Source organism: Gallinula chloropus, assembly GCF_964237585.1.
Source record: "Gallinula chloropus genome assembly, chromosome: 27".
NCBI lineage: Eukaryota > Metazoa > Chordata > Aves > Gruiformes > Rallidae > Gallinula > Gallinula chloropus.
The window spans coordinates 4375980-4391137 of NC_140112.1; the positions used below are offsets into that span (position 1 = coordinate 4375980).

General features: G+C 52.0%; 1 protein-coding gene across 1 annotated transcript in view; it reads left to right on the forward strand.

Annotated features, from left to right (window-relative positions):
• The window catches only part of PLXNA2 (plexin A2), a gene marked incomplete at its 3' end in the record, with an annotated part of 157022 nt that overhangs the window by 54193 nt on the left and 87671 nt on the right, over positions 1 to 15158 (forward strand). The window contains exon 4 of the mRNA XM_084275874.1: positions 11669 to 11803. Coding sequence (XP_084132000.1) covers positions 11669 to 11803 — 135 coding nt within the window. The remainder of the gene's footprint in view (positions 1 to 11668; positions 11804 to 15158) is intronic.

Here is a 15158-nt window from a genome sequence, read left to right on the forward strand (position 1 = left end):
CACTTAAGGATGCAGAAGGGTTGGGGGGGACCACTCCAAAATCAGCGACTGGCGTGATTCTTGGGGAACTGGTTGGCTTGTTTCAGGACCAGCCCTTCGGGGATGTAACCAGAGCGTGGTGGAACAGCAGTTTCAGGGATATCAGGCCTACTGCAGTCATGAAACCACTTAGTACTGTTTAGGAAAGCGAGCCTGTAAGGACAGCGGAGGGGGGGGTTGTTTCAGTGTTAAATTACCGAACCACACACACAGTATTTGCCTAACCAGCTAGACCTGAATTGCTGTTCAAACAGTGCTTTTCTGCCTGACGTTGGCAATCAGGGAGCTAATTACACTGGATTAGGGTTTTTCTCTTAATTACATGAAAAATTTAGCGCGGCTGATGTTCATGAGGCTGCAGGGGATTAAGGCGGAAGCCATGTGTTTATCTACAGGTCAATTATGGAGGCGAAAGCAGTAATGTGGTGTGGCTTTGTCTCTCCCAGCCGCCGACCCCAGCCGGAGCCTATCTCGCGATGTTGATTTTGGGCCGTGGGCACGACGAGGGATTAGCTGTGCTGGCTGGTGTGTGTGAACAAAAGCAGGGGCCTGGGGGAAGAAGAATGGAGTTTCACCCACTCCCACCTCGCCTTGCAGAGGGAACTAGAGGCACAACCTTTCAGCACGAGGCCTGGTGTGGGCTGCTTGGCCGTGCCGAGCTGCGTCGGGGAGCGCTGTGCATTGTACACCCCTTGGTTTTACACCACGTACACACGTGGATTCATACTCATCTGAGTCCTATCTCTAGGTTTTGATACTTCCAGGCCAGGGCCCTGTATAAGCAAATGTCCTTGGACAGAGCGCCAGCCTGGCAGTTCATTGTGCCTCTTGGTTCTGTGCCTCCCCTTGCTCCGTGACACCACACTTGGTCCAGCTCCTGTGTGTCCGGTGATGAGCAGGACCTGAGTGCAGAGCAGGATTTCCCTGGTAGGTAGTTAAACATTGATGAGCCGAGTTGTACAGGGAAGGGGAGGGATGGGAGCTGTCGGTGTGGCTGCCTGCAGAGCCATCCCCGGAGCTGTGGGGCAGTGCCAGTTTGGCTGTGGCTCTGCCTGTCCTTACATGACCTTGTTGTTGCTTTAGTAAAATCCAGCCTGTACACAAGCGGGGTGGGTGGTCAGCTGTCAGCTGGCAAGAGCTTTGGGCTCCTTCGTGCTTTGGCCCATCTCTTACCTAGGAAAGATCCTTCCACATCTGCACCTCTGCCTGTCTGCCAGGCATCTGGGGCGGCTGTAACCGGGGGTGTATGGTGCTCCCCCCAGCTGGCCACCGCCTGGGACAGAGCAGCCGGTGATGTGGGAGAGCCATGTTTCCTGGGAGTTAAGCTAAGCTGTGTGCTCTGTCCTTTGCTCCCCTCCTCTGCCTGGGCAATGTTAGATCTGGTTCCACGTGCATGAGTCAAGCCATCGCCCAGCCTCCTACTTCGCCTGATCACTCCTGTCCGACCTAAAGCACTGCAAAACTATGGGGCGGGATTTCTTCCTGAGTTTGTTAAACTGAAAAAAAAAATAACCCCAAAATTCAGATTCTTTCATTTCCTTCTGGGTTTTGGCCTTTGGTGGCTTGCAGTTTGGCTCACGTTGCTGCGTTCCCAGGAGGTGACGGGCAGGAAATCGGACTCATTTGAATCGTATTACTTACATGATGGGGTTTTTTTGCAAAGGAAAGAGAATAATATTTCCTGAGGAACTTTCTGGTTCCCACCTGATCAGCTGGAAGCCCTGACTTTGGCAAAGCAAGGTTGTTCACGTGGCGATTTTTGACGGTCGCTTAGCTTTCTCCCTCCTTGGGGAGAGGCGCGACTCGCTGCCGCTCGTTTGGAGCAGACTCTGCGTTAGACAATCTTGTCTTAAGTGGCTTTTCGTTCCATTTTACATGGCTGCTCAAGGTCAGCAAACTAAACTAAGCAAGACCAATCCCTTCAGCTGTGAAATGTACTGCTGTCGGAGGGTGATGGCGTGGGGAGAGCTTGGTACTGAGCTGTGCGGGGTTGCTCGGCTGGAAGGGCGCAGGTGAGGTGTGGATGGATGGCACAGGCACGGCGCTGTTCTGGGCACTTAGGGGAAGAGCTGCAAATGGTATGTGACAGGCAATTCCACACACGTACCTGGGACCTCTGTTGCCCTTAATACCAGCTCTGGGCTTGTGTTTTCTGTTGGATGCAGAAGGCTTGGAGAGGTTTAGCACCCGGTCCTGTTTTCCTTCGCTGTGGTTATCGCTCGCTCCCCAAAATGCTGCCCACAGCTCACTCCGTCGCTAATTGTGTCCAGCAGGCAGCAAATGCCTCTCTCCTGTCCTTGCTCGTCTATCCCTTTGGGCACCTGCTAATGCTGAGCCCAGCTACAGGCTCAGGGCAAAGAGGAGAAACAGCCAGGGGATGATGATAATGTTTGTGATTTGTACTTGTGCTACCCAGGGCCTGAAGGGCGGAATGGGATCAGCCTATCATAAAATCATAGAGTAGGCTGGGTTGGAAGAGACCCCAAGGATCACAGAGCTCCACAGGCAGGGCCACCAACCTCCAAACATGATCTATTCAAGGTTGCCCAGGGCCCCATCCAACCTGGCCTTGAACACCCCCAGGGACGGGGCACCCACCCCCTCTCTGGGCAGCCCATTCGAGCCTCTCACCACTCTCTCTGTAAAAAGCTTCCCCCTAATCCAATCTAACCCTTCCCTCCTCCAGCTTCATTCCCCCTTGTCTGCCCTTTCCAAGAGCTGATTCCCCTCCTGCTTCTCTGCTCCCTTCAGGGACTGGAAGGCTGCAATGAGGTCCCCCCACAGCCTTCTCTTCTCCAGGCTGAACAAGCCCAGCTCCCCCAGCCTCTCTTCATAGGGGAGCTGCTCCGGCCACATCTTTCTTGTACTGGGGGGCCCAGCTCTGGACACAGGACTCCAGCTGGGGCCTCACAAGGACTGTCCTCCCGTTGCACACAGTTATAACCTGGCTGTGCATCCCTGCCAAAGGCTGCCAGCACCCTGTAGAGGAAGATGCTTTAGCAAAAAGATAACCCAACCCCTCTGCCTGTTCTGGAGCCTTCCTCCTCTTAGGTCATCTCTGCTTTCATTTCCTTCCCAGCTCTAAGGGCTGGATTAGAGTGGCACAAAGCAGAAGCAGGGGGAAGTCCAGGGAAGAATGGCAGAGGCTGAAGGAGCATGGTGCAGTGCCTTGTGATTCAGCAACACCTCCCTTGTTCCCTTCTCTTGGAGGCCAGCACTTAGTCTCTTTGATTTCCTTGCTCAGTGCCAGAATGCAAAGCCTGTGAGCAGCAAAGAGCTGCTACCAGAATGATTCCCATTTCCCAGAGAAGCACTGAGCCATCCCTCCCTTTAAAAATAACACAGGGATGTAAAGGGGGCAGGGTGCTTATGCTGAACAAAAGCAAAGGGAAGTCACTGTGCATCGGGGCTCTTTATTAGGGGACAAATCAGAAGTGAGTGGGTTTCATACCAAGCTGCAGACGTGCCCTGAGCTGTCCTCCTCCCAGGGAGTCAACCCACAGGATGCTCTCCAGTGTTTCCACCTTTAATGGGTTGTGCTTTGATGCTGGTGGAAGGTGCAAGGCTGATAGCCCTGAAGCCCCAGCAATCCTCCCTTTGCAACAAGTGCTCCAGAAAAAGAGCAGCGTGCCTTTGCAGTGCTCCCTGCCTGGCAGCCTGATCCCTGAAGCCCTCCAAGTTAATAGTCTCTACCTCCTGCTTTTGAACTGGGGCCTCTTCTGTGCTGGATTTCTCGAGGAGGAGAGAAGCCAGACTGTTGGGCTCTTCACTCAATCATTTCATTTATGTTTTTCCATCCCAGTCCCGTTTCTCACTAAGTCTGGTCCCTGCTGTGAGGGTGGTTGGGTCGTGATGCAGCTCGGCACACTGACCCTTCCCAAAGAGCTTCCCTCCTGGTGGGAATCCCACCCAAGTGCCCAGACTCAAGGAGAAGGCAGCACACCATCCAAAGCAGTGCGACCCAGCCAGCCAGCCCAAATTTGATTCTAATGAATCCATCCCCGGAAGAATACTACTTAATTAATTAGCAGCTCATTTGCATGAGGTGGCATGTTATTAAAGTTCTGCTGCTGCAAGTAGGGCTGTGACAAGGTGTGAGCTGACAGCTTTTCAAATAAAAAGTCTTTTAAAGGAATGATCTTCTGAACTGGCAGCTTTGTTCTAAACGAGCCTCTCATGCAGTAATAAATTAAAGACATGGGGGCTGCTGATTAGGCTCTGCATGGTGCCTCTGTACCATCCTCCCTGCTTTATCTTGGAGAATCAGCTCTCTGGAAGGATGGAGGGAGCAGAAGGATGGAAGAAGGAAATAAAGGCTTAGGAAAGGGGGAGAAGGGAACAGCTTCAGTGACAATCATGTTTTAAGGTGTTATGCTGGTACCCATTAGGATGTCTGAGCCTCAGCTTCAACCCAGCAATCGGATTTGTTCCTCTCCAGAAGCCAGCAGAGAGGTGGCCAGGGATGCCTCTGCCCTGCTCCCCTTTCCAGCTGTGAAGGGGAAGGATTCTGTTGCTCTTGCCTTGTGCAGATCTGAGTCCCAGCCTCCTTGCTGGGGATGCTGAACAGCTGGGGTCTGTGGTACGAGCCTGTTGGCTGTGGCTTGAGCTTTAGCACAGAGGGAAGGACGGTTTTCTCTCTTTGTTTTGTTTTATAAAGCCTTGCTTTCCCTGCAGATGGGTCCAGACTCTTTGAAATGGTAAGACTGGAAGCGTTCAGGTCCCCGTTCTAGTGGCACATGCTGATTCTGGGCAGGCTCAGAGCCTTCCTGTCCCACCGTGGTGGGAGGAAAACCTCACTCCTGGGAACAGCTCTCCACCTTCAGTGCTGGGGATGAGAGGAGTGACAGTTAATTTGGGTTTGTTTGTTGGCTGGGTCGGTGTTTTTGTGCTTAGCAGCATAAGTGGGTGTCGGTGCTGCAGACTGCAAGACCCCCCCTTCCCTGTGGAGCCGCCTGGGACCCTGGGGTTTTCTCTGTGCTCTTCCCAATTAGCCCAGTGGTTCCTCTGATTTGCTCTTCCTCTGGGGAGCTGCAGATTCCCAGGTTGTGGCTTTGAACACTTTGCTAATGTTTCCCAAGCAGAAGAGACTGGAAACACATGTGGGTGTGAGAGACACACACACACAGACATTTTTGACGTATTGAATTCACAGAGACCTCAGATCTATAAATAATTCGGGTCACGAAGCCTTATGGGAGTAAACTCAGGCTCAAACCCACCCTGCTCCCCCTGCACAGTGCCTGGCTGTACTGCTGCTGACCCCGTGTTACCTCCAGCTCCCAGACCCATGGCAAGGTGCTCACTTCCCCCTGCCCCATCCCTGTTTGAAGGCATCAGCTCCAGTGTGCAGCTGCACAAGCAGGAGGTGTCTGCAGATCCTGGATGTGAGGCATCGTCTGAGCGGGTGGTACCTGCAATTTCATCCACTGGGAAAGCTGAGGTCCAGGCAGGACAGGGTGGAGGAGGTCTGTATCCTCACACCTGGAGCTTCCCTGAGTGCAGGGAGGGGATGGAGGAGGGGAATATCTCCAAAAAGGGGACTAGGACTTGGGGAACATGAGCAGAGAAAGGTGGTCTTGGCTTTGCTCTGCCTGGATGCTTTGTATTGCACCAGCAGCAGAAAGAAGTTGGGATGAGAGGCTGGGTTTGCTTGGATGGGGCTTTCCTTTCTCTCTGAAGTTCTAAAGGAGCTGTGGATGGGAGCACCAGGGCTTTGCAAAGCAGCATCACCAGTGCAGCCCTCGCTGGAGGGTGGGGGGGGATTGGGTGCTTGCACCAAAGTGCCGCTGACTTATTGTTCCAGCCTCTGAGTCTTCAAGCAGTGTCAGGGGGCAGCAGGAGATGCTGACATGATGCCACTGGGCACCTTGATGCTGGTCCCACCAGTTCCTCCCCTTCAACAGGGTGGGGGCCAGACCTGCTGCCCCTCACTCTGATGGCTGCAGCAGCTCCTGGTAAAAGAAAGGTGTGTGCCTGTGGGTATTCAGGGAATGGTCATGGTACCAGTAGGCAGTGCTGGAGGAAAAACCCCTCTGGGATGCAAGGCAGCCCCAGCACCCCTGTGCTCGCTGCGCTGAGCTCTCCACCAGACTGATTTTCCTCCCCAGCTGCCGCTGTAGAGTTTTGTAAGGGCATCCCCGGTGGGGATTAGTGAGTGTATTTAATGTTTAGTCAGACAGTGTAATTCTGGAAAGGATGGATTTTCTCCTCCCTCAGAGACCAGATCGTTTGGTCTTGAGCTGTTTTCCTACAAGCCGCTGAGCCCGGCAGCATCACGACTTTCTGGCAGGAGCCCATCGATCGGGGCTGCCCCATCCCATCCTTGGGGTAAAGATAAAGGTGCTGCCCACCCGTGACAGATGTGTGCTGTCCTAATTTGGGGGAAAAAATGCATATAGAAGATGTGACAGGAGCAAAGGAGACTGGGATATGAGGGAGCCTCCAGGTAATGAAGTTAATTGGATATGCTGATTTGAATTGAATGTGCATGTAAGGGTTGTCATTAACTTCCTCACGGACATATCTGTGATTTAAAGGAAAGATGCTTAATGGGATTACTATTTCACTTTAATTTCAAGGGGGAGACTTCCCACATGGAGAGTGGTGAGCTAAATCCCACTCCCAGTGTTCCTGCCTGCAGAAGGTGTGTGTGTGGAGTGCCAGGTCATAGGGGCTGGGTTTCTCCTCCCAGGGGTGCAGATGGGGAAGGATGCTATCCAGCGCTTCAGGTAGGGGCCGGAGCAGATTCAGATCCCAGACCTGCTGGGGACTGGCTTCACCATCCTCAGAGACCCCTGGGGGTTATCAATGACCTGCTCTGACCTAGCTCCCCAGCAGCAGGAGTCGGGTGATGTTAGTAGTGCCTGGAGGGACTCTGAGGGGTCCTTTACTCCCCAGAGAATTTCATACAGGGTTTGAAGGGACCTTGGAAACTACTTGGATAGAAATTTGCAATCTCTGTTCCAGATTCTCCCCTCCTAGAGATGGCTGTGCTTTTTTCTCCCTGGGTGTGAGGCAGGCAGTGTAACAGAACACAGGCACCAGCGTTGGTAACGCTGTAAAATGACACAGGAGGAAGGATGTTTGTGGGGGGACAGGAAAAGCGACAGGTCATCATGTGCTTCTCACCTCCTTTTTAGTCTGGTGTGAATGCAGAGTAGCCTGGTTTAATTAAATTGGATTAGCAAAACTAAACCCTTTCTGCAAAGGCAACTTGGTGGAGGCACGCACAGGAAATCTGGACTGATATTTATTCATCTCATCCTGTCTTTGGGAAGCTTTTGCATTGCTGAATCTCTTGCTTGTGGAAACTTCTTTCAGTACCAAGTCCAGATGGGAAAGACCCCCCAGAACCTCGACCAGGAGGAGGCAGGGAAAGGCTATTTAAGCTGTATTGTGCTTCAGCCCAGAGTCAGAAACCTGCTGCCAGTAACAGCCTTTCTGCTAAATTTCCAGCACTGAAATAAGAAATCCATCCTGGAGCTTTGTGGGAAGCTTTAATAGGAGATACCCGGGAGCTGAGATGTGTGGACATAAATAGCAAAGAAAAAAAAGGCAATTCTGCAAAGATGCACCTTGGCAATGAAGGCTGCTGCTTGTTGCCTTTGGTTTCTATTTCGGGCAGTAGATGCAGTAACGCTCCAGTGCGCATTCCCAGAGCTGATACAGTTCTACTCACAACGTCCATTTTCCACAGATGCGATGCTATTTGATAGCATTCCCCCTCAAGGGCTAGAAATCCTAGCATGAAAGGAGCAGTCCTGAAGCTCCAGGCTTGACTGGGCTTTTTGCTTTGTTCTGTACAAGGATAAGTGTGTCCAGCCAGTGCCTTGCACCTCCTGACCAAGAGCATCATTTCAGGAGCGCATCCCGTGCCTCCACAGGCTGTTTCATGCAGAGTGGGGCAGCCAGCAGCAAGGTTCTTGGAGACCCATCTCCCATCCAGCACCTGCATGTGTGGGGAGAAGCTGCAGCTCTTGAGGAGTTAATGGGTGGCCGTGCATCTAGGATCCAGGATCAGGAGCCGGTCCCTTCATGCGTGGACTTAGTCAGCTGGTTTTTGGTTTGGGTTTTTTTTCCTGGCAGCAGGGTTTCACCATGAGTCAGCCTCCTGAAACACTCCTAATGAAAGCAGACAGGTAGTTTAATCATGGAAAGTTCCTACTAAGAGATTTGATGTCTTCTAACAGGAACCTGCTGGGAGGAACTGGAAGGGAATCCGGATGTATCTTAGCTCTGGCTTAGGCTGGGAAAAAACACCCAACAGGAACTTGAGTACAATAGGTGTGCTGGAGCTTCGTGTCGGGTCGGATCCTTGAATGGTTCATAGGTTTATCACCACGGGTGCCACACTGCAACACATACGTGACACGATATGGTGTTGTGCTGATCAGGAGCTCACGCCTGCAGTCTGTAACGTGGGGGGTATTAACCACTGGAATCCTGGCAGTGCCTTCAGGCTGCAGCTCCTGGCACCAAGCAGCTCTCAGACTCCTCCTGGGGGCTGTTCTGCTGGCCCTGGGTTTGTGGATTCTGTCATTAGGCACTTTTCAAGCTATATTTGTAGGTATCTGTCAAAAGCAAGTGTGGAAAGTGATGTGTCTGTCCCAAACAGCTCTGATTCACGCCCAAGTGTGTGCCAGCCTGTGATCTGTCCTGCCAGTCTGTGCTGCAGCTCAGGTGGCTGAACATGTCTCCAGTCCCGGACACTTGTGGTTTCCATTGCACCGATGTGCTTCTCCCTGTACCCACACGCTGCCTGTTTCACTGCACCCCCACCCATTCCAATCGGCACCTTCGTGTCGTCCTCCTAAACCCTTCCTGTGCCCCATCAGCATGTCACAAGGGAGGAAAAGCTGACAGTTACAGGGATGTCAAGAAACACAGCTGCCAGCAGCCCAGCCCTGTCCTGCTCCATTGCTCCCCTGCACCGCCGTGCCTCGGGGATGCACCCAGGCTTGTAGTGTTGGTATCAGGCTGTTGTTTTGGTGATGGGTCAGCGGCGGTTTGTTGACATTGTCCAAATGCCAACAAGGAGCTTCCTGCTGTGGAGATGATGCTGTTCTTCTTCCGCATTCACAGGAATCATCGTTCTTCTCATCTGACATCATCATTTGTTGTCATGGAAACCCTTAGGAAGAGATGTAGTAGAGCATCCGGGTGCTGGTGGGTGTCTCAGGCTGTGGGCATGGGGCTGTAGGTGTAACACACACTGCAGCATGTGGGGTGGGAGAGGAGAGCAGCAGGGTCAGATCTCATCCTGCGGTCTCCCAGTAGCAGGGACCCATCTCACCTTGACAGGCACGGTGAGAGACCCCTGGGATGCTCCTTTTGCAGGGGGGCAGGAGGATGCAGGCAGCACCCAGCACCCTGTGCAGGGCTCCAGCCGTGTCCCAAGGCACCCATGCCAGGCACAGCTCCAAGGTCCAGGCTGGAGGAGCCATCACGCACATGGTGCTGTCTCCAGCCCAGAGCTGCAATTCCCAGTTGGAATTGCCTTGCACGAGGCTTGTCCAGTGGTATCTCTCTTTATTAGCCCTGTCTGAGCTCATTACTAGGAAGAAGCTCAATTTAACGAGCTGGTGGTGCCCCAAGGGAACTCTGGAAAACAGTTGTTTTTCACAAAGGCTGCTGATCCGTCATGTCCGGCATTTCCGCTCCTGTTTGGCCATTAATCAGGTGTTTGCATGGAAGTGGCTGCATGTCCCTGACAGCACAGAGTCCCTGCCATTTGCTCCTTGGGTGATTCTGCAGCCTTGTCCCTCTGCCCATGGCACAGGCTGTGCTGGAGGCAGCAGTGGCTCTGCAGGCAGCACGAGTCGCCTGGGTTGCAACACCCAATATGGTACTGGTCTCATACTGGTCTTCACCTGCCTCTGGTTCTTGGTATTTGATGAAGGCAGTGAAGTATCCTGATTTGCACTGCAGGATTTGACCTTAGTTTGGTTTTTCCTTCCTGAAAGTTGAGGGTGTCTGAGCCAGGCGTGGGCTATTGGTGTAACCCTGCTGCGGGTGGCAAACCAGAGTGCTCGTGCTTGCACTTGGAGATCTTTCATCTCCCTGAAAGCTCAGAAAGTAAGGAGAAAAGAGAGAAATCCAGAAAATAAACCCGTTTGTGTACCCAATGTGCCTCTACATGGCAGGGAGGCATCAGGGCTCTTTCCAAGAAGAGGATTTATCGGCAGGAGGGTGCAGGGTGTGAAGATATCCTTGTGTTTCCAGCTGGGTGGCACGTTTCTCAGATAACCCTTAAGATGCTTAACAACCCGCTCTCTTACCTCCTGGGACATGAACCGGCACAAATAAACGTCCCCCTCTGCTGCTCCATCCTGCCTCTTTGAAGGTTTAGGCTTGTCCAAAGCCGGTTCTTCGCGCCGCAGCCAGGCAGGGAGTAATTGAGCAGCAAAACGGGATGCGCCAAGGCAGCTCGGCAGCAGATGGCATCTGTGTGATAAGAGGTTTTTCCAGGGACGGGCAGTCCCTGAGCAGCCCGCTCCTCGCAGGGCAGCGTGCACGTGCTGCGCGACACCCCGCGTGCGTTCCTGGCCCCCGTCTAACGGCATCGCTGTCGCTGTGACCCGCGGGGCCGGCGGCGGTTCCACCGAGCCCTTGGCTCGCCTGGCTGCTCTCGTCTCCCTGCCTGACGGTTGCCAGCGTTTGCTGCTCTGTAGACACCGTGTTGCAATCAAATGGCTATTCAAATATGCAAATCCTGGTAGGAAAGACAATGTAAATTGTTTGTTTATCCTCCTCCCTTCCCCCTGCACAGCCCCCAAGGCCATAAATTATTAACTTTTGGAAGAGATGGCATATCCTCTACAGCAGCCGCTCCTGGCAGGGATGGGGCTTGTCGCAGCTCAGGCAGGTTTTCCTGCAGGAGTGGGGAGTTGTCCTTTGGTCAGGCACAGGGATGCTGGGAGCCCCTCAAACCAAACAGGCCATATGGCTGCCGTGTTAGCTCTGCGCTCGCTCAGCAGCCTGGGCTGGGTTTGCCTTGCCCTGCATGTTTAGAAGTAATGGGATGGCAGCAGCATCTCCCAAGTTTTATTCTGAGATCGTATCGGAGGAGACTTCCTTACCTGTGCAACCTGTCTTAGGGAACCTGCTTTGGCAGGGCGGTTGGACCCAATGATCTCTGGCAGTCCTTTCCAACCCCTATGATTCCATGATGCTGTGATTCCACAGCAGCCTAGTTCCTTGTGCATCTGGAGAATAAAAGAAACAAAAAATCTCTGTTATAACTTGACCTTGTTGTGGTGTCAGTGGGGTCATGTGGTTTTCTTTCGGGTTTATTTTGGAGAGAAACTAAAAAATTCACAGTCTTTGTTACTCTTGGATGCCTGTGGTCAGTCAGAGCATGCTGACAGTCTGTGAGGTCCCTTTGGCATTCCAAGGCTTTCTCGTTATTTCTCATGCTCTGGGGAAATGGCATCAACTTCAGTGGAGAAGGAGCCTTTGCTTCAACTCCTGTGCTCACATGTTGCTTGCCAGCTCCGTGCTCTGTTTCCAGGTCACGAGCTGAGGTTTTGAATTAGATTCCTTTTCCCCCTCCTCCCACCTCCACCCCCTGAAACAAAACCTGAGTTTGGCTGCTATGAAACCACCTGTAATCTCTTTGTGCTCCTTCCAGATCCGAGCAGATGGTCCTCCCCATGGTGGAATTCAGTATGAAATGGTGACAGTCTTCAAGGACGGGAGCCCAGTCCTTCGAGACATGGCCTTCTCCATCGATCAGAAGTACCTGTACATCATGTCAGAGCGACAGGTAAGGCATCTGCTTTTGTACCTCTGTGGTTGTTGTTTTCTTCTGTGAGGAGTGTGGTGTTGGAGGCCATGGAGCTGAGATTGGTACGGGTAGGAGCACTGGCAACAGCTTGGCTTTATCTGCCTCTGACCAGAGACTGAAATCGGTGGACAGGGTAGGGGCTTGTGCCCACATAACTCTTGTCTGCAGGTATTGGAAACTGAGCTGAACTGGGGAGGAAAGGTGGTTCTGGGCACTGAATCATCCCTGCTTAGCAAATGGTGTCCTAAGCCAGCAGTGAGGCTGGCAGGCTGTGGTTTTGTGTAGCTTTGTCTCAGTGTCCATCACAGCATCCTTTAGGATGGCTTTATTTATTTACTTATCCATTTGCTGGTGTGTTTGATGTGGTGATAGTGTGCAGAGGCGGGGCTGAGCATGGTGCAGGTGGGTGCTGTGTGAGCAACGTTACCGCTGTGCCATCCATTGCCATGCCAGCCCTGCCCGTGGCTCAGCATCTCCATGTAATCAGTAGCAGATCGGTGTAATCTTTACCACTGTCACTTCTCACTGTAAAAGCAGGAGTAGTTCTTTCCCCTGTGTTATACTCTGGTGTTACAAGGAACATTCCTGAGTGGTTGGGTAGCTTGGTGGTGTGAACACATCCACACGTTCACAGTGCTTCGACCAGGGCAGCCCAGTTAACAGGCGTCAGCCCTGAGCAGCTCAGGTCTGCAGGCTGGGGACAGCTTCTCGTGCCCATTTCTTTGGGAGGTGATTTCTTTGGTGACAGTTTCATCACACAGACCTTTCCCTGGAGACGGGCAAACCAAGGCAGTGCTCGGAAGTGAGAGCATCACCTTGCTCAGGACCTGCTCATGTCACCCAGCATCCCGGAGGGAGATCCCAGGACTGGATCACCACCTCCCAGCTCATGCCAGTGTCTCTGTGGCACACCGCTGTTTTACTGCCCACGTGGCCCTGTTTCTGAGCAGGATAAACTCCTGCTATGTAAGGAGCAACCAGACTGTAGAAAGCAAACCCGAAATGATTATGATGGGAATTTACAGCCCGTGGTCGCCGGGAGTCTGCTGCTGCGGGGAGCCAGCACGATGTAAATAATCTGGGACCTTCTGTTCTTCTCTGAGACAAGAAAACACACGAAGTCCCCACCATTAAGCCAGACTTCTGGGTTCACTGACTCTGTTGAGCATTTTATTGGCTGTTACTCACGACTGTGTAATTCAGATTAATAGAGCTGGTGCCTTGTGGGTGATGGAGACAGGAGAAGGGCTGCATTTGAGGATGTCTGGATGCTATTAAATTGCTCTGTGTTGAGTTAACCCTCTGGTCACTAACAGCTTTCTGCATCTGCTGGTAAACAAATATCTGTCCTCCTTCCCACCTGCTCCAAGTGAGATGCTACAGGGAGGTGTATCAGTGTGAAGGGCTTGAAGAGATGCTCACGGAGGTAGATCGAGTGTGAGCAGTGAGTGTAACAACTCACCTTGCACTGGGGAGCTCACAGCTTCTCCCAGAGCTGGTTTGTGAACCTGTGGCAAAACAAAGCAAAAAATTATTTGCTTGGTTATGAAGTTCTTTAAAGCCAGGGAATAAATTCTTTGGAAGAGTGCAGAGTCGTCTTCTGGCTAAAAGACTTAACTGAGTGAGTCCCTGTGGGTAAAGAAGGCGTGATGTGTTTGTGATAGCAGCTCCATGGTAGAAAAATCCACTGATTTAGGATCCCATTCCAGCCTGGACTGGGATTAGATGGTATTAATGAGGATCTATATAAAAATAATTTGATTTCAACGTTTGCAAAAATGTTGATGTTGGGGTCATTTTCCCCGGGAACCGTGTGCTCCTCCTGCCAGGGAGGAAATGGCCCAGTATGTCTCTCAAACAGTTGGGGAACTGTTCTCCTTAGGAGGCAAATCCAGTGGGAATGCCTTCAAGTCATCTCTTATGAGGCAAGAGCGCCTTAATATTCATCAAAGTGCTAATTTGCTTAATTGTGAAACAAAAAGATGCTAAGAGAATTAGCAAAGAATAGAATATTCCTGGAACGTTGGCTGCATTTCCAGCCCTGGCTCTGGCAAAGCATTTTCCTTGGTGGGGGGAGAGACTCTGGGAGTGGGGGGGGGCATGGTCCCTCCTTCCTTGCTGGAACGACCTTGGAGAGATGCGTGCTTTGGGTGCAGAAGTCCCAGCATGCTGTTCCATATGGATTTTGTCCGCTCCTGTGACCCCCACTGCCCTAATCCTGGCGATGTGATAGTTCAGCAGAGCAGAGGGGAGAATAGATTTCTTCTCCCGAGCGCTAAATAGAGGAACTTGATGATTGAAAAGGGGTCAGCACCGAGGGAAGGAGAAAGGTCCACCAGCTTCAGAGGGCTGAGGCTGCAAACGGTGGGAAGCGCCCTCGGAATTGCTGAGAATATACAGTAAAAATGTCTTCTGAAGTCTTGAAATCTGGAACAAAATGAAATTCTGCCACGGTAAAATGACACAGAGAGAGAGTGCAGCTGTTCTCTGCGCTGATCGGGTGCATGCTAACGTACCGGGGGAGGGCTGTCTGCAGCCTGTGATTCTAAATATCTGCTGAGAAGGAAATAGGATCTGTGCCTATTTCAAAACATATATTTAAATAAAAAAATATTGGGGTGGTGGGGTTTTTTTTGGTGGAATTCAGCTAAGGAACCTGTACTGCCCGATAGAGGTGGGGAGCCGGTCCCAGGCTCTCACCACTGTGGTGTTAGGACCAGCCCAGCGATGAGCCGCGATGCTCTGCGTGGGACTGGTTATGCTGAGTAAACTGAGAAGTGGGGATGCTTCCCAGTGAAGAGTAGCTGTAACATGTTGGTATGAAGCCCATCTTCCTTCTGTGCTCGCAGCAGCTAGGACCAGCTTTATGCTGAAACGCAATCGGGAAGGAGTCGCTTCATCCCGAAGTCTGGAGTTGCGGCTGTAGGCACAGCCCTTCCCCGCTCCCCTGGCTCCTGTCCCAGCCCCGTCTGTGCCTCGCTCCAATTTATCCACAGTCCTTTTGAGCTCTCCCTCAGCCTTTCATGTTTCACTGCCAACTCCTTCCAAAGCAGAATATTTGACATTTGATTTCACTCCCACAAAGCACAGAAGCAACAGTTGCACAGCCTAGTCCGGGGGAGAGGCGGATAAAGAAACTTTGCTTCCAGCCACTTATTCTGAATTCTTTAGCCTCATGATTTAAGAGTGCTTATTAGGAGCTTTTCCAGGCTCTCTTCCCATTGCACCTGGTTTCAAATAGCTCTTATTGCAAAGGAGAACTGGTTCTGACCCTGACTATATCAAGCAGAAATTCGTTTCTCAGCATCGCTTAGCAAGCAAACACCATTTCTGC